General features: G+C 40.1%; 1 protein-coding gene across 1 annotated transcript in view; it reads right to left on the reverse strand.

The window, feature by feature from the left end:
* Positions 1-19,513, reverse strand: part of AIM1 (absent in melanoma 1) — a 293,695-nt gene extending 274,182 nt beyond the window's left edge. Inside the window, exon 1 of the mRNA XM_006839959.1 lies at positions 19,341-19,513. Coding sequence (XP_006840022.1) covers positions 19,341-19,513 — 173 coding nt within the window. The remainder of the gene's footprint in view (positions 1-19,340) is intronic.
* Between the last annotated feature and the right edge of the window lie 396 nt (positions 19,514-19,909).

Here is a 19,909-nt window from a genome sequence, read left to right on the forward strand (position 1 = left end):
CCACAAACTTTTAAAAGACTGTATATGTCTGTTTATAGATATAAATAGAAATATGGCTACAGATTCAAGTAATTTATATACATATAACTGGTTCATATACACAAGTATTATCAAGTTTTCTTTGGAATTCCTTTAGCAGTAATAGTGTTGAGAGCTATTGAGGCTTATAAATTACCTATCCTCTGTGAAGACTCCAGATATGGTGTTGTTGGATAAGCATTGAACTGTGAACCAAAAGATTGACAGTTCAAACCTACCAGCTGCTCCTCAGCAATCTTGTACAAGGCCACTATGAGTTGGAATCTACTCAAGGACACTAAACAACAAAAACACCTTCTATGAAGGTGGCACCATGGCTTATGCATTGGAATGCTAACTGAAAGATCATTGTTTCAAATCTACCAGGTGAGACAGTGTCTCATTCTACTGATAGACTCACTATGAGTCAGAGTTGACTCCACAATAGTGAGTTTGATTTGTTTGGTTTATACTGTATGAGAAGAAGCCCCAATGTAGCAATGGATTAAGTTTTGGATTGCTAACCAAAAGGTCAGCAGTGCAAACCTACTAGCTGCTCCATGGGAGAAAAATAAGATAGTCTGCTTCTCTAAAGAGTTACAGTCTCAGAAACTATATGGGGCAGTGCTATTCGGTCCTACGGTATCACTGAGTCAGAATCAACTCAACAGCAGTGGGTTATCCTCTATAAGTCTCTGGGTGACAAAAGTGGCTTGAACCCACCCAGAAGCATTTTGAAAGGCAGGTCTGGCGATCTGTTTCTGAAAGGTTCAAGTCTTTCTGCACACATGGAGTCATCATGGATGGGTCTAGACTCAACAACAATATTCTCTATGAGGTATTTTCCCTACTTCATTATTTTAAAGATGAGTGTGGTAACTTTATATGATTTTAATGGTGAATGCTGCAACTTCTCTGGAAGACAGGAAAGTGGGACTCAGTATCCCAATAACAGAACCTGAACTGGTTTTCCAGCCCATATACCAGGGACTCACACACAGCAAGTATCTATAAATGTTCTTTTAATATGTGGATTACAGCAGTAGAGTTTCACTCTCACACTTACTTGCCTTCCTGCATGTGACAGGCATATATACCAACACCAGTCTCTCTGGTCATAGGGAGCAACAAAATCAAGACCACTTCTACTCAGTTACATGGGTCACTGAACAATTGCTTTTAAAATGAGAAAATATCTATAGTAAACAGAATTAGCTGAGAATGTGGTTTAAGATAAAGTGGCACATTTCAGGCTGTATTCTGGAAATTGAACAGTATTAATGGCTATAGTTATTTAAGCTTTAAAATAGCTACATTAAATCTAAATAATAGAGCATTTGCAATTTCAGTTTAGTGTGGTGGAAAAAGAAATACATTTGTTTCTATTACCTATTATAAATTAGTTCTATGCATATAACAATTCACATAGAAATGACTGAGTATTTTCAAATGTAATATTTTAAATCTCTCAAATACATAATTCAAAATAAAATTAGATTTTGAGAGAAATGGGTACTAGAGACAAACTTAGGAGCTCCAATAAGACAAAGATTATTTAAAGGATTTTCATAATCCTATAACATCAAACCCTTCTAGATCTCTTTCTTTTGATCCAACATTATTGCCCATAAATTTGGAGTTTTGGTCACCAACAACTTCCTTCCTCTTCTGGGACTGTGATTATTCTTTACATGGAGTGGAAAATCCTTGATATTTTTACCTTAGATTCCTTTACATACTCTGAATCATCCCACCAGCAGGTAGTAAGACTTTGTGGCTTTTAGGTTAGGTAGGAAATCAAGTGCAACAAGTTTAGTCAACACTTAAGGGGCTGAGTCATGGGTTCTCAAGTCAGAGGTTCCCAGGAAAATAAGGGTGCCCCTGGACTTCCCAGTACACATGAATTTATCATTCCTGGGTAGTCCCCTTCTCTACAATGGTCCAAGTTATTGTTGTTGCTAAGTGTTGTCGACTGGGTTCTGCTTATAGTGGCCCTGTATAGTGTTTTCGAGGAGCAGCTGGTGGGTTTGAACTGCTGACCTGGTAGTTAGTAATTCAGTGCTTATGCTACAGTGCCACACCAGGAGTCCAGGTAGCATGTAGATAATCAAACAGGAGAAATACTTCCTTCCTGGTTTTTTAAAAGGATGGAATCTCTGAGAGTAAATGGATGCCCACATTTCTACTGGATGCCTCAATTTTCTCTCTCTAGGTACCTATCCCATGCCCTCTAACATCTACTCTCTCTCTAGCTACCTATCCTATGCCCTCTAACAAACTAACTACTTGTTCACTGAGCTATGGTTTTCCCATGGTGTTGTGAAAATCTGATGAGCTTTGGAGTCAGCAAGACCTGGTTCAAATATTGCTCTGTCATTTCACTAGTTCATCAGCTTAGGCAAACTACTCTTTCTCTGTCATACTGTTTTCTCAACTCTAAACATGAGGCGAGAATCACCTACTTTGCAGAGCTATTGCAACGATTAAGGAGCTGTGGTAGCGTAGTGGTTACAAGTCCAGCTGCTAACTTCAAGGTCAGCAGTTCAAAACCACCAGTGGTTCCTCAGGAGAAAGATGAGGCTTTCTGCTCCTGTCAAGATTTACAGTCTCAGAAACCCTATACAGGGTCTCTATGAGTCAGAACTGACTCCACGGAACATAACCACCACCACAATGCAAAGATTAGATGGGGTATAATGAATATGGAAGCAACTGTCTCATAATAGGTAGTAATTACCCAATCTTATTCTTGACAAAAGTTCCTTATTTATTTTAGATGTAAGGGAGAGTGAATCTGAGTGAAAATAATTCTCCTCCAAACTCATTTTCCTCAGGAAGCATGCCCAAACCCATCTGACTGTCACTTTCGCTCTTTGTTTATCAGTTCCTGAATAACTGGATTAAGACATAAATTGGGCTCCTCTTTGTTTAACTTTTGGCAACTTCTTCTGGCTTTGTAAATTAGTGGAATGGTAGTCATGGTATGCTTACACACATAGAAAGGCATCTTAGACCTTGTGGAGGAAAAGGAAGAAAAGGAAGTTGATGCATGAAGGCCTGGGGCCTTTCTCTAGGTAATCACCTAATCCTAGGACTCAGGACTGTTATGGGGGCTTTTTTTTTTTTTAGATATCATTTGCATACAATTCATCCAATTAAAATGCACAATTCAATTATTTTTAATATAGTCACAGAATTGTTCAACCATTACCATAGAATGTTTTCATAACTTGAAATAGAAGCCCTAAACTCTCTACTGCCATGCTTTTTTTTAAAACTCTTTATTGTAGTTTGGGTGAAACATTACATAGTAATTTAGGTTTTCCTTTCTACAGTTTACACATATTTTGTTTCATGATATTGGTTGCGATCCCCTTCAATCAACAGCACTATCCTCACTTGCTACCTGGGTTTCCTGTTTTCAGTCATCCTTCTCTCCTGCCCTTTCCTGCTATCTCCGCCCTTCAAGAGAGGGATCTTACCTTCTACTGATTAAGAACAGTTAGGTGAGGCAGAGTTTCCATACACGCCAAAGTTTATTATGAGAAAGAGTCTTGCAAGTGGAGACAGGGAGGGTTTAACTCAATGCTTAATCAACCCCAGTCTTTTCAAACAGAGGCTTTGCTAGGGTTCAAAAAGTTCTGGAGTCCTGAGATGGTCCTGAGGATTTGCAGCAGTGGACCGCTAACTACAAGGTTGGGGGTTCAAACTCACCAGTCACTCCTTGAAAACCCCTATACGGAGCGATTATGAGTCAGAACTGACTGGATGGCACTAAAGTACAACAAAGGCTAGGAGAAGGGAAAGGACATCATGCTTATTCACAGGGATAAGTGGGAATTTCCAGGAAATGGGCCATGGTAATTGGGTGTGTGTGGAACAGTTCTTCAAAATGGATTCACTGCAAAGCCCTCTGATATGAGCTGACAACTTAATCTAGGATGTTGAGCATGTGTGGTTCTTCCAGATTCTACATTCAGACTAGCATTCCCCTTTAGTCCAGTACAAGGTTTGTCCCTTATAGTTATGCATAGGGTACTAGGTAAACCAGTCCAACCTATAAAATGTCTCACCAGGAAGTAAAAATACAAAATTTTTATGGGTGGTCTTCCTTAATGGCAAGTACCATAGAGTATGGAATTTTTATGGGTGGTATCATAATGGCATGTACCAGGATGTTGTTGTTGAACTTCAGCCCTGGGCATGTCCTGCACATCTTTACAATTGTCCAAGGAAAGAGGGGCATAGGCCGCAACATTCCTCAAGACCTTGGTTACAAGATTTCCATTCATAAGTGGCCCATGCTTCATTCTGATTTCTGGGCTCTTTCTCTACCTTTCTCATTCCTGCCTTCTGAGCTTTATTGGGTGGAGAATGCTACCCTTTGGGTCTAATGTGGCTGACTGAACTGAGAGATATATTTCTTCCCACTGTTACTAACTCTCTTTATAGGCCTTTCTATTGCTTGGCCTAAAGCTGGTCCCCAGGGGTCTCAAAGGTCCTACCAGTCTCCATCATACCAGTAAGTCTAGTATTTTGTATGATTCTGAATCTTGTTCTACATTTTTTATATCACTCTTTAATCAGTTCATCTCCTCCAGCCATATCAACCTAATCTACTTTCTGTCTGTAGATTTTCCTATCCTGAGCATTTCACATGAATGGAATCATGATATGTGAACTTTTGTGACTGGTTTATTTTATTTAGCAGAGTAATTTCAAGACAGAAAAAAAAAAGAGAGAGCTTTTAATAAAATTGAAATAACAAACTAGGTACTAAGTCTTCTACATCAAAGTACTTAAAACTTCCTACAGGGTGAGATTAGGACAATCATAAAATGTAAATTGGTAGAAGTCAAAATTTGGGGCAGATGCCAGATACTCAATTGTACTTTGCTTTTATCTTGAAGAAAATCCAAAATCTAGTTTTAGACTAGCTTGTTTAAACATGTTTAGTCACACACACAGGAATACAAATGCTCTTGTTTCAATCCAAAGTAGACTCTACTGAAGAGATCTTGAATTCAGTATCTGACTTCACCCCAAACAAAATCATTTTTGGGTGGCCAATATTAAAAGGGTTTGATAATGTCACCCAGGCATAGCTGTATTTTCTTGTTTTGCAGATAATGACAACTACTTAGTTTATGGGAGCTCAACAGTAGGGAAGCAAGCCAACGCTTTCAAAGTAGGACAGCCAAGAAGGGCTGGGTAAGCCTTCACTTCACATACTTGAAAAGGATTAGTTCTTAGGTTTGTACATGGCACACATGATACAAGGAATACTGTACTCCAACTTCAGTATCAATAGTTTGCTTCAATTGTCATACCTTTGTTCTAATGTTAGGTTGTGGTAAGTGTCTTTAAGTCAGTTCTGAGCCATAGCGACCCTGTTTAGGGTTTCCTAAGAGCAGCTAGTAAACTTGAACCACTGACCTGTGGTTCAAACTGACTTTGCAGTCCAGCACATTAACCCACAGTGCAACACCAGGACTCCTTTTTTTCTAATAACAGATGCAAAAGCAATCAATCTACGTTGTCATAGGATATTTATGAATCCATCAGCATTATAAAAGTATTGAAATGAGTAATAATAAATCAAATATTCTACATGTCACCACACCAGCACTAAGTCAAGCCTTACAAAGGCAGCTATGGCATATGTACAATGTGGATAGACTATTATCTAAATTTACTTTTTTTTTTAAACTTGAAAGTTTTGTATTTGTTTTTGAGGAAGTGGGTAAGATAGTAATTATAACAGAAACTCTGACGGCATTCAATATACCAGTAATCAGACTAGAGTGTGTAGTGCATACTGGCTGAATAACTTGATCTAGGGATCAGACATACTCATGGTTGTTGGTTTATGAAACTAGGGGGAAGGTTTCCAGGGGGAATAAGTCATCAGGAAGCTAGATGAGTCAGTCAGTAGATGTCATGTCAAAGACAGGTATAGGCAAGGAGAGAAGACTGCAATCCAAGGTACCCCAAAGAAATCACAGGACATGAGTTTCGGTTCTGCTTACTTCATCTAGCATTATCTCCTTTGAACTTCAATTTCCTCATCTATAAAATGAGGTATGGGCTTACGTCACAGAGCCACTGTGAGCCTCAAATGAAATGAAACATCAGTAGTGATTTATCATTTGTGAAGTGAAGGTAAGTATAAGTAGGACTTATATTGGTTACCAGGGAATCCTCAAGAACAAATCAAAAAGTAAAACCAAAGGCTTCTAAAGTTGTGCTCTAAAGTTAAAGCAGCCTTGAGTAGCTTGTAGTCTCAACTGCCAACCACTTGAGAGATTCTGTTACCCCCACCTAACTCAAGCAGCAACTACTGATATAAAGGGCCACCTGTCTAGATACTTGAAGTTCCTGGGTGGTGCAAACAATTAACACTATTGCCTACTAACTCATAGGTTGGCAGTTCGAGTCTATTCAAAGGTGCCTTGGAAGAAAGGCCTGGCAATTTAAAGCCAAAAAATTAGCCTGTGAAAACTTCTGGAACACAGTACGTGGGGTTGCCATGAGTGGAAGTTTGACTCAGCAAGAACTGTTGTTTTGTTTGTGTTTTAGCTACTCACTTCTGACCCTGCTTTCTTACCACTTGAGGCAGGGGTGTTGGGGTTGCAAACTAGCCCCCCTCCCACATTATTCTCCTTCCTGATAAAATTTGGGCAGAAGCCCTCAACTCACGATCTAGTCTCAGTACTTTCATTTTTAACATACACTTTTGAATTTCTTCTTTAAAATAATTTCACAAAATTTCAATGTACTTATATTTCTATAAATTTATGTTATTTTTTCTTCACTACTTAACAAAGAAGTTGTCTAAGACCAAAAATTCATTTGATTTCCTATATATACTGTAATTTCTGCTTATGAGATATAGAGACTAAATATTTTCATTCTGGGAATATAAAGAAGGCAGCAGTGATCACAGTGATTAATCAAAAGGGTGAAAGACCAACTGGAGGCAGGGGCAATCCAAGCCCCACATCTTAAGACCTCGGTGGCTTGGGTCAAATGACTTCCCCCTCTAAGCCTCATTTTCCTCAAATAGATCATTAGAGTACATACCTACTTTCTCAGGAACTCAAGAACAACTCATAACAATACCATCTCTTAGGAAAGTTATGAATTAACTGTAGTGAGTTAACATCTGCAAAGCCCTCAGAACAATGTTTGAGCCACACGATATGTGTGAAACTGTATCTTTCCATCAAATTGCAACAGGAAAGACTGTTTTCACAGACATGATTGGAAGTTCTTATTATAAACCAAATTCTTCCTTTACTATCTTATCCATACTATTTTGCCCAGTGACTCCATTATAAGACAAAGAACTATCCACCTAGCGAACCCAAGGAACTATCAGAAATGTATGCTACTACTTGTTAACTAAACGTTTTTAATTAAGAAGTCTATCATGTATGATGTCTTTATGTAACTGTCTGCCAACTCTCTTATTTGAGCTGTAGAGGTTGTATCTTCGGAATACTATGAGCCTAACTTCTAATGAATGAGACTCAGTTCGGGTCACTGGCTTGAAAGTCACACAACAATAATAAACAGTCAGCAGCCAAATGTCTTCACCACAGACTATTGTGCCAAGCCTAACAGCAATATACTTTTCCCCATTTAATATCCATTTATGGGGAGGTGAAAAACAAAAGGCTCTTGTTAATTCTGTGTTTCATTTTTTTCTGTATTAACTACAGGTATAACCCATGTTGTTGTTAAGTGCCGTCAAGCCAGTTCTGACCCATAGTGACCCTGTATAGGATTTCCAAGGAACGACTGGTTAGCTTGAACCACTGACCTTGTAGTTCAAACAGCTTTGCGGTCTGGTGTGTTAACTCCTGGTGCTTTATCACAATGCTTCCCTGCAATGAGGGGGTCTTTGTCACTGCTTTACTCCCACTAACAGACCAATCCAGTAGAGGCAGTTTGCAGTAGAAACAGCACCAAGCAAGCGCTCTCTCTGGTGTGAAGACTTCTGTGTCATAAATTCGAATCCTCATTACATTACGCCCACTGAACAGACCAATCGAGCAGATACACAGCTTGCTGTAAAAACAGTACCAAGCAGTGCTCACTCTGGCATGAAGACATCTTTGCCATAAATCAGAACCCACAGAGGTATTTTGATGAGGCATCTGGGCCAACCCAACGCTACTCTGTTTTAAGAGAACTATAAATGAGCTAATAAGATCCATAAACAATTGACTGGCCATGCTTGCCAAATTCCCACAAGTGCCAGACATTCCTACACACTTTACCTTAAAAAACTCCTTGGGACAAGATACTGAATTCACATTTCAGTACTAAAAACCCAGGAGTCGTTCTTCTAAGATAAATATGTGCAAAGACATCTGTAAGATTGGGCCAGGCAATTTGCAATGACAAGAGTGACAGACAGTTATTAAGGAAGAACACCTTGCTTTAACAACAGAGGAGGATCCACTGTTCTGGTCTCCTGAACAGAATCATTTTGGCCAAGGCCCAGAACACACCATGTTAGTCATGTACCCTAAATATCAACCCTATTTGGGTTTATAAATCTACGTAAAGAATGACAAAAAACATTCATTTTCAAATTATAAAGATGGTCAGCACCACTCTCAAATATCATTGTAACCAGGGTTTTAAAATCAGTCACATTCCAAACAATACCAATCTTTATTCCTAGGTGCCAAACCATGAAAGTGCTGAAATAATATAATCTCAGATTCTAGCTATTTTAAGGAACTGGGGGAAATTATTTACTCACAATCTTGAATATATGCTTCTCTTTACTAGTTTTAAATGCCACTGTGAAAATAAAAAAGCATCTGTGGTTTTTCTTTTAATTGGACATTGGAGAGTTTAAGATGGTCCTCAAGAAGATGTTGAACTTTTGATGACTGATCCTCACATTCAAAGAATAAAATTTCTCATAATTATTCAATATGAATAAGATTTCATAAAACAAGAATTTTCTGCTGCTTCTGAGCTCAGTGCATTTGATTAAATCTTTATTTCCACACTTAATGCATCATATGCTATTTCACTCTTTTTCATCTATACGCCCACTTCAGTAAATGTCTGTTCAATATAAGAAACTTCTCCATAAAATCTGACTCATCTTTGTTTTAGTAAATTGATACAAACGGGAATTTATGCCACCGAACAATCCATCATTAATACTAGAAAAATGTTATTACAGAGCATAATCTGAATTTTTTATATGTTAAGTACATAGTGAAATGTAGAGTAAACAATTATCTGATATCATTTTTCAAGGTAGGCAAAAAAAAAATAAACCCACAATTTAAGCTTTAAATGATCTTATCATTTCTACCAGACAGAGATTTTTAAAGTATCACTTTTTGTGTGTGGTGTGGTATGACTATTCCTGAAACACAAGTCAGTCCTTTGTTGTTGTTAAGTGCTGTCGTGTCAGTTCAGACTGTATAGGGTTTCTGAGGAGTGCCTGGTGAGCTTGAACCCTGACCTTAGGGGTCAAATGACTTTGCAGTCCATTAACCTACAGAGCCACACCAGGACTCCAAGTCATTCCTTAACTAACCTTAAATTGGATATTTATGTATTTTTAATGTTCACAGTAAGCTGGGATTTTGAATGAAAACTGTTGTTGTTGCCAAGTGCCGTTGAGTCCATTCCAACCCATAGTGACCCTGTTAGGGTTTCCAAGGAGCAGCTGGTGAGCTTGAACCGCCGACCTTGCAGTTCAAACAGCTTTGCATTGTGGCGCATTAACCCACAACACAACACCAGAACTCCTTGAATGAAAACTAGGAGTCAGAAAACAAATTCAATCATTAGCATTTTCACTACATTGATTTAATCATGGACACACAGTAAAGCAACAAGTCACTGTCTCATCCTTAAAAATCAGATTTATAAATCAAAAGCTGAAGAACTCAAATCCAGTCTTCTAACAGTCTCGACAAAATGTCTGCAGCATATATCTCAACTTGTACGTGGCCTTAAGAGGTTTGTAACTGAAAGTGTAGAAATGGAGGGTGTTAGAATGACCACATGACAAAGATAAATGGCAAAGACATTGTAAAAATTATCCTATACTAAATGTAGACTCCAAAATCATATCCCAAGAAACTCCAACTTCAAGTAGCAAGTTTGTCTTTGCTTCCTAACTGAGATGCATTTACCTTTCTATGTCACTAAATACATAAAATGTTGGCCTTTTAGAGACTAACATTAATATCCAGAATCCAGAGACTTAAGGGAATTTACAGGGTTGACAGACCTGGTGACATCTGGTGTTGTTGTTGTGAAGTGCCATCGAGTCGGCTCTGACCCATAGCAACCCTGTATAGGGTTTCTGAGGAGCAGCTGGTAAGCTTGAACCGCCAACCTTGCAGTTGAAACAGCTTTGAAGTCTGGCGCATTAACCCGCAGTGCCATACCAGGACTCATTTTTTAGGCTTCTCAAATTACCTGATGCCATTCATAAAGCAAAAATGTATTCATTAATGCTACTACCATTACTGGAGTCCTCATGTGATGCTGCAGGTTAATGCATCAGACTCCAAGGTCAGCTTGAACTGCAAGGTCAGTGGTTCAAGCTCACCAACTGCTCCTCAGAAACCCTATACAGGGTAGCTAGGGGTCCGAACCAACTAGACGGCACTTAATGTCAACAACAATCATTAGTACAAAGACAAGGGCAATTACAGTAACAGTCACTACCACGGTCACTGCAGCTATCACCACCTCTCATCCACGGAGCAGCTGCTTTGGCCCAGTCCCTGTGGTAGATGCTTTATGTATATACATACTAGCTAATCTTCATACAGCCCTGCAAGGTAAGTGCTATTGTTTCCACTTTACAGGTTGCGAACACAGAGGCTTAAAAAGGTTAAAAGCTTGTTCAAATGGCAGAGGCTGACTTGTAGCTGAGTCTGGCTCACACCAAAAGTTCATGTTTTCTGCAGTATGCTCTCAGAGCTACTATTAATTAGCATCTGTTATCTGCTAGGCACTGCTATTTATTTAAAATATTGTTTTTGTTAAGTGCTGTCGAGTCGGTTCCGACCCATAGCAACCCTGTAGGGTTTCCAAGGAGACACTGGTGAGCTTGAACTGCCAATCTTGCAGTTCAAACAACTTTGCAGTCTGGCGCATTAACCCACAGCGCCACAAAATATATATTTGTAATTCTCAAAAACAATGCTGAGTGGTAGGTCACAGATCATGAAAGTGAAATTCTAACAGTATCGTAACTTCTCCAGGCACTCACAGCTAATAAGTGATAGTCAAAATACAAATGCCTCGTTTATCAATGGTAAAACAAAAGAAACTGAAAATTTTAAACTCTTACTTTGTCATAAGCTAAATAAGGGACATAACCATTTATCAGTCCATTTTGATGTAATATTAGGTAGTATAAAAATAGATTTGTCTGGCTATGTCCTTTATGTTAGAAAATAATTCATCTTTCTTAGAGTTCCAACTCAGCGTCTCCTTGGAAACCCTATACAGTGTTGCTATGGGTCAGAATCGACTTGACGGCACTTAACAAGAACAACAAGAATTCCAACTACTAAACTAGAAACAAAAGACTAAGAACCAAAATAAAGTCTATGTTATGAAGACTAACACTTCATGGTTCCAGAATACTGTCATATGTCATTTTAGGTGAATCTTGGATGAAGGAAGAAATGAAATCCTCTAGTTTATCCTCACATTGTGGTTTCTGGGTGGTGCCAACAGTTTGCACTTGGTGGTGGTGCTGTGGATTAGGCAATGGGCTGCTTACTGTAAGGTCGGCAGTTCAAACCCACCAGCTGCTTCTACAAGTAAAAGAAGAGGAGGCTACTACTTCCATAAAGAGGTACAGTTTTGGAAACCATTAATAGGGTCAGTCTGTCCAAACTGAATCAATAACAGAGGGTTTTGGTTTTGGGGTTGATTTTTTATTGTCAGGGACAATTTACTAACCTAAAGGTTGATGGTTCAAAATCATTCCACAGCACCACAAAGGAAAGGCCTGGAGCTCTGTTTCTATAAACATTGTTTGCTGTTGTTGTTAAGTGTCATTGAGTCAGTTCTGAAATCACAGCGATGACCCTGGATAGGGTTTCTGAGGAGAGGCTGGTGAGGTTTACTGCCAACCTTCCAATTCAAACCAACCTTTCAGTCCAGCGCATTAACCTACAACCACACACCAGGATGCCTCTGCTGAGACTAAGTTAAGTATGGAGCAGTTCTACTGGAGAACACATGGGGTCACCATGAATCTCCATCGACTTGAAGGTACAGTGCTTGGGTTGTTTGTTTTTTTCCATCCTCACAATATTCTAATGAACTAGAGAGGATGTTGCTTTTGTTTTATAGGCAGGAAAGGTCCATTAAAGAACAGAAAAGGTAAGAGAAGATTACAGTCCTGAAGCTTGAGCAGGTACCCTGACTCCACCCACCCATTGAAGGTTGCTCCGCCCCCCCCCATTGAAGATGCTCTGCCCTCTGGCACTGTGCTCTCGACCTCCACTGAAACTAGGTCTGCTGATGTTCAAAGGATTACAAGGCCCATCCACCACTTTCCCACACAGCCAACAACATGAGGTTTGCCTCTGTGCTTGGAGTTCAATTCAAGTGAAGTTGACCATTTTTAATTCACAGCATTGACTTTCAGCTAATAGCTTATTTCTAATCAAAATAACACTTGGGTGCCTCGAATAGGAAAATAACAAGGAAGCACCATTTCTATCATATTGCAGAAAGTAAACTCATAAAATGACTACCTGCTAGCAGGATATTAATTAATAAGAGCAAGAGAAACAGCTCAAGTTTATTGAACACTCAGGAAGTGCCAGCACTTCACATGCATTCAACCTATTAATCTTTATACGAATCCATTTATTATTCCCATTTTGAGGATGAAGAAACTGAAGCTTAAAGAGGTTAGAAACATGCCCGGGATGACACAGCTCAGTAAGTGATGTCTCAGTAAGTAGAAGGTCAGGCATGTGAAGCTGAGAATTCATTCTCTGAATAAACTGTTTACAAAATGTAAGGCTAGTCCAGAAAAACCCTTGTAAATGATAGCGCCACTAAGTGACTATTAAGGAAAGTGCGGATTCTTAGAGGGGTGCTGTAGGATAAGCACTGGACTGCTAACCACAAGGTTGGCAGTTCAAACCCACCAGTTGCTCTTCATAAACTCTATACAGGGTCAACTCTAAGGCACTTAAAAACAAGGAATGCGCTGAGGCTCCATAGGATAAGCACTGGAATGTGAACCACAAGGTCAGTAGTTTGAGCTCACTAGCAGCTCCACAGGAGAAAGATAAGGTTTTCTTCTCCTTCAAAGATTTCAGACCTCAGAAACCTTATACAGGATCATTATGAGTTGGGCAGCAGTAAACCAACAAGGAAAGTCTGCTGATAGGTTGCCATGCATTCTGTACACACACCACTGAACTGTCTGATAGCAAGACACAGGACTGACCCAGAAAAGTAACTGCTCAGTTTCTCTGAAAAGATAGGTGTGGCACTGCAGGATAATGCACTTGACTGCAATATCAGTTTTTAACCACAAGGTTGGCAGTTCAAACCCACCAGCCGCTCCTTTGAAGCCCTCTACAGGGTCTCTCTGGGTGGGAACCAACTCAACGGCACTTAACAACAACAGCAGCAATGTACTTACTAAATCAAGCAGACAGAAACTTTCAGGATGAATTTTAGGGGAAAAGGACGCCACATCCAATTATTTCCATAAAAGAAAAAAAAAAGTGACGGGCACTGATTTTAGGACATCTACACAAAAAGTCTAAAATGGATCAGTGTGAAATTGATGAAACATGCAATCAAGGTGCACTGATAATTACTGGTGATTGGATATTTTAAATACTTCTTTTCAACAACATAAAGGCAATTATACATGTGGACCTCACCAGATAGAATACACAGGAATCAAATTGACTCATCTGTCAGAAAGGCCAGTGAAAAAGCTCAATATCATCAGCCAAAACAAGACCAGGGCAGGCTGTAGAACCCACCATCAATTGCTCATATGTAACTTCAGTCTGAAACTGAAGAAAATTACAACAAGTCCATGAGAACCAAAATATGACCTTGAGCATAGCCCATCTCACCTGAATTTAGAGATCATTCTAAGAAGAGATTTGATGCATAAGACACTTATGACTGAGAACCAGAAGAATGGCATTAAAAACATCATCCATGAACAAGGTAGGTGGTCATAAAAAAACAGGAAAAGAAAGAAAAAAAAAAAACAAAATGGTTGTTAGAAGAGACTCTGGAACTTGCTCTTGAGAATAGAGAAACTAAAGAAATGACGAAGAAAGGTGAACAGAAAATTTCAAAAGGCAGCTGGAGAAATCAAAGTCAAGTATTATAATGAAATGTGCAAAGACCTGGAGTTAGAAAACCTAAAGGTAAGAAAGCCCTCAGTATTTCACAAGCTGAAAACACGAAGAAAAATTCAAGCTTTGACTTGAGTTATTGAAGGATTCTTTGGACAAAATATTGAAACATATAGAAAGCATCAAAAGAAGATGAAAGGAATGCACAAAGTAATGGTACCAAAAAGAATTGGTCATGTTCCATAGACTCCGTTGACCTGGAGATGAGAGAAGAGGAAGGGCTGGTTGGTCCGAAGTGTGGTGAGACCTGGGGACTCCTGAGCCCATGGACAAGGACATAGCCTCAGAAGGACTAGAGCTGAAAGTGAAGCATCCAACTGATATGAAGTGAGGGGAGATGCACAAGAATGTCCAAACTCGCGGATAGTACCCATTTCTAGCCTCGATGGCTTCGTAATCAGAACTCAACTAGAAAAAGATAAAACAAACAATTTTTGATGAAGGAAATGAGTGTAAATTATTACAATTTGACAAACTTGACCTATATTTATAGATGTAGTAGCTTAAGGTACCAACTGAGAGGGAAGGAGTGTTCACATCAAGTATCAATCCTATACTCTCTGTATATAGGGTAGCTAGGGACAGACAACTTAGACATTAGCTGCCTAAAATGAGGGGGCGATGGAGGCATGAAGTGACTGACTTACAAGTTTTCAAAAGGGAGTTTAGTTTAAGAGTGTGCGGGAGAGGGTAGAGTCCCCACTGATTATTATTTCACCTTGTCTAGATGAGTCTGGTGAAATGAGATGGGGATAGGATTCTTGTGATTCAATAGTGAGTCATTGTTATCCTGACTAATTGCGACCATCACAACTACAAAGGTAGAGGTTTTGTAACAAAAACAGGGTAGTAGTTAATCTTACAGTCCGGAAGCAGAGGACCCTAGGACCATCAAGAGAGAAGAGCACAGGTAGAATACAGGACTCTTATAGCATAGTGGTTACGAATTGGGCTGCGAACCGCAAGGTCAGCAGTTTGAAACTACCAGCTGCTCCGTGGGAGAAAGATAAGGCTTTCTGCTCCCGTAAAGATTAACAGCCTCGGAAACCCTGTGCAGGGTCGCTATGAGTCGGAACCGACTCCGCAGCACATAACAATAACAATAACATCCAGAGAAGGAGCAATACCAGAGATGGAGGCAGAGATGAGGACATGGAGACAGGGAGCAGCTGAGGACTCTGGACTCATGGAAAGAGAAGTACTGTGTCCTGGTGACCAGGAGGCAGGCTTACAGAATGTGCCCTTGGTTGTTTAAATTATTATATATCCCTGAGTGCTTTTGTGTACATCCCCACTTCCCCCAAACCCCCCCCCCCAAAAAAAAAAGCAGAAGGAATGGAAGCAAATACTGTTGAATGATGATGCACGGAGGAGATTGTAATCATTGCAATGAAACGATGGTGTAAAGCTGATGTTCTCCCATGTAAACTATCTCTCAGTTCACAATAAAAACTTTAAAAAAAAAAAAAATTGGTGGATGTTCAACCATTTCAAAAGCTAGCATATGATTAAGAACCAATGATAATTATATTGAAGGAAGAAGTCCAAGCTGCACTGAAGGCATTGGCAAAAACAAGGCTCCAGGAATGGACAGTATATAAATGAAATGTTCTAGCAAACTGATGCAGTGGTGGATGCTCAGTTGGTTAGTCATCAAGATGCAGTCTGGAGGTGCTCCCTCATCATATGCAGTGAGAGTTGAAATGAATCAAGAAGACTGTAGAAGAGTGGGTCCATTTGAGTTATGATGTTGCTAAAGAATATTGAAAGTACTATGGACTGCCAAAAGAATCGACAAATCTGTGTTGGAAGAAATAAAGCCAGAATGTTCCTTAGCAGTCAGGAGGGCAAGACTTCGTCTGTAGTATTTTGGATATGTTGTTACAACTGACTAGTCCCTGGAGAAGACCATCATGCTTGATAAAGTAGAGAGTCCCCAAAAAAAAAGAAGACCCTCAAGGAGATAGCTTGACACAGTGGCAGTAACAAAGGGCTCAAATATAAGAATAATTGTGAGGATGATACAGGGCGAGGCAGTGTTTCGTTTTGTTGTGCATAGGGTCGCTATGAGTTGGAACTGACTCGACAGTACCTAACAACAACATGAAAAGTTACAAGTATTTGCATAACTCAGACATTGTACATCAAATAAACTCTGACCAATCATTGGAATAGTAAACTAATCCAGGAAGAGAAACACTTTCCCCCAACAGTTATTCCATTTCTTCTGTTATACCTCTCTTGCTTTTGTAACAATGATGATGATCATTATTTTATACTTACTGAGTTTCTACTTTGTGCCCGAAAACTTGGGAAGGGTTTTATATTGAATAATATAAACTTTCATTTCATAGTCACAACAGCCCTATAATGTAAGCATTAATATCGTCTCCATTTCATAAATAAGGAAACAATAGCATGTCCAAAGTCACAAAATCAGGGCATAAATTCATTGTTGTCTGTTTGAAAACCCATAATATTAACCGTATGAACCCAGGAAATTAAGTATGGCTACTTGATTGTCCCTTCTTATTCAGTGGTCCACAGTGAGTACTGCATATCCAGTCGAGTTCCACCACCTCCAAGTTCTGGACAGAAATGAGTGAATGTGGTCAGAGGGCTCAAAAAAGCCACAGTCGCCAAAGATGAAATAGAATCCTACCTGTGCTTTAGTTCTCTCTTTAGACTACAGAATATTTACTCTTACAGAAGTAAATATTATAAAGATGATCTAAGAAATTATCATAGTACATCTCATTTTCAAAACATGGTGTACAAAATTCATCATAACTCTGAAAGAAAGAGTGCTTCAAGACTGAACTAACATACACGTGCATCAAGCACAGAAGCAAAAGTTCATATTGAAATTTCAGTCTAAAGTGTGTTTTCACTTGCATAAATTATACTAGTGTATTTGTGCACTTTGACAGTCAGAAAATGATGGAACTAGGCCAGATAAGAAAAACTGCTATGGAAACGTTTAACTTATTTATGGAAGCATATTGAGTGTTATTTAGTAACACTTTTTAGAAATTTAACATATTAACATAGATTGTTAGAAACTTCAATCCACAATTATACATAGTAAGCCTTTGAATAAATAAAATATTTTCTGTCGCTGTCAATTACCACTTTGTTGCTAGGTGCCGAGTCAGTTCCAACTCATAGCCCTGTGTCCAACAGAATGAAACCACTGCCTGGTCCTGGGCTATCCTCACAATTGTTACCTTTGAGGCCAATGCTACTACCACTGTGTCAATCCATCTCCTTGGGGTCTTCTTTCTTTGCCAACCCATTAATTTTCCAAGCACGATGTCCTTCTCCAGGAACTAGTCCCTCCTGATAACAGGTCGGAAGCATAAGAGGCCAATCTTGCCATCCTGGCTTCTAAGGAGCATTCTAGCTGAACTACTTCCAACACAGATTTGTTTGCTTTCCTGGCAATTCTTGCTACTCTTCTCCAGCACCATAACGCAAATGCATGGATTCTGGCTATTGTCTTCCTTATTCACTGTCCAATGTTCATATGCATTTAAGTCAACTGATAATAAATACCATGGCTTGGGTCAGGTGCACTTTAGTCCTCAAACTGGTATCTTTGTTCTTGAACACTTTAAAGAGGTCTTTACTATTATGGATGGTAAGATAAAAGAAGGAAAATGCCTTCTCTCTTACTATACCTCCCCTCACCCCTTCAGGCATCTCTGACTGCCCTGAACCAGTTGTGCATCTCAGGAAGTACCACACATGCTTTTCCTAGTGCTGGTGACCTTCAGGCTACAATCCTTGCCCGGAACTCTTCTTCCTCCCCTTTTCTGTCTGACTAAGCCACTTCAGTCATCCTCCTCCTTAGGAAGCCTCCATAGGTCCTCTCATCTCTGCTCATATCTGTCAGAGCATTTGCCCCACTGTTTACTTTTTGGTTTCTACAAGAGATCAAGAAACTTTGAGGGAAGAGATCACTTTCATTGCTTTTTAAGTATTCCAACACTTAGCACTTAATTACGTGCCTGTTGTTCAATAATTTTTTAATTAAATGAATGAAAATAGATTGCAGTATTAAGATGTTTTAGAAATAAAAGGGAAAATGTGTTGGAAACACAAATCTTGCACGAGCACAATTTTACTCTGGCCTTCATTGCCATAATGATGTGTTTTAAAAACACATACAGAAGGATTTACTGGACACTGTCTTTTATTAAAAATATTTCACACCATTACCCAACCACATCAGTTTGCTGTTATTTCATATCGATTATTGTTCAATAAATACTTCAATTCAGATAGTAAAAATGGACATGCATATAGAATAAAACCACCACAAAATCATGAAAAAAATCACAAAGGTAACTAAACTTTGAATAACAAGGTACTGCCTAATTCTACAACTGATCAAACCTTACATAGATAAGCCATTTACCGTTTCTCAGTTTCTCCATCCATAAAATGAGGGTAACCGTTCCTAATACTTGTTCTTCCATTCTGATCATGATAGGACAATGTAATTATTACATCTGTGAGTGTTTGGAGATCTTCACAATAAAAACAGGATCACCAAAAGTAAGACAGAAGCCAAAGGTAGAATTCCCATAGCATTCATTATGGTAATAACCCTTCACGACCCTCCAGATGTCTTTAGCTAATAGATCAATAGTGCCGATACTTCCATGAGTCAAAACAAAGGTCACATGGATGGGCACAAGTTTCTCTCCCAGAAGCTCGGACTAGAGCCAGGGCCTCAAGAAAGCCCCGAACTGAGTGCCTCGCGGCCCCGTTACACTTCTGCACCCAGGAAACGGACCCCAAGGCGTTCACCGAGTAGGTTTTAGTGGGACTGACAGCGACGACTCAGAGTCAAGAGGAAATGAAGAGGTGGGAATGGAGCTCTCCGAGTGAGGAGTTTACCTGGCCTCATCTAGGGGAGCGGGGAGTGGGTGCGGAATGAACACTCCACAGTCGGAAGGCGGAGGTTGCTGCTTCTTCTTGGATCGCCAGATGTGGAAGGTGCTGTGCTTTTTGGGGGCCCTGGGCGGGCTGATCTCCCTGGAGTCCCCCTGAGACGGTGGCGACAGCGGCATCTTCTCGTTGGCTTCCTCGGACGCTGGCCCTTGTGGAAGAATACACCTGGGCACCAGCTCGCCCGCCTTTCCCAGCGCGCTGTCCGACCCCGCCCCCTCGCCGCCCGCGCAGGGGACGGCCGAGGATTGCAGGATGGGGACTCAGCCAACTGCAAGCTGCACAACAACCGGAGCCGTCCGGCGGGCTGCGGCAGCCCAGCAACGGCACAGCGCCCCCATGCGGCGCTGGCAACAAGGTCCACACATCCAGGTGAGGCGCGCGCTCGGGGAGTCCCCACTAGGGCCGACACGCCCCCATCATTCGCTTGGAGGGACAAGGGGGCTGTTGGGCAGCGACACCTGCTGGACATACTGAGAACCGCGTCCCCTGAGACCCAGTCCCTGGCTCTGGGCTGG

The sequence above is a fragment of the Chrysochloris asiatica genome, unplaced genomic scaffold (genome assembly GCF_000296735.1).
Source record: "Chrysochloris asiatica unplaced genomic scaffold, ChrAsi1.0 scaffold00027, whole genome shotgun sequence".
Lineage (NCBI taxonomy): Eukaryota > Metazoa > Chordata > Mammalia > Afrosoricida > Chrysochloridae > Chrysochloris > Chrysochloris asiatica.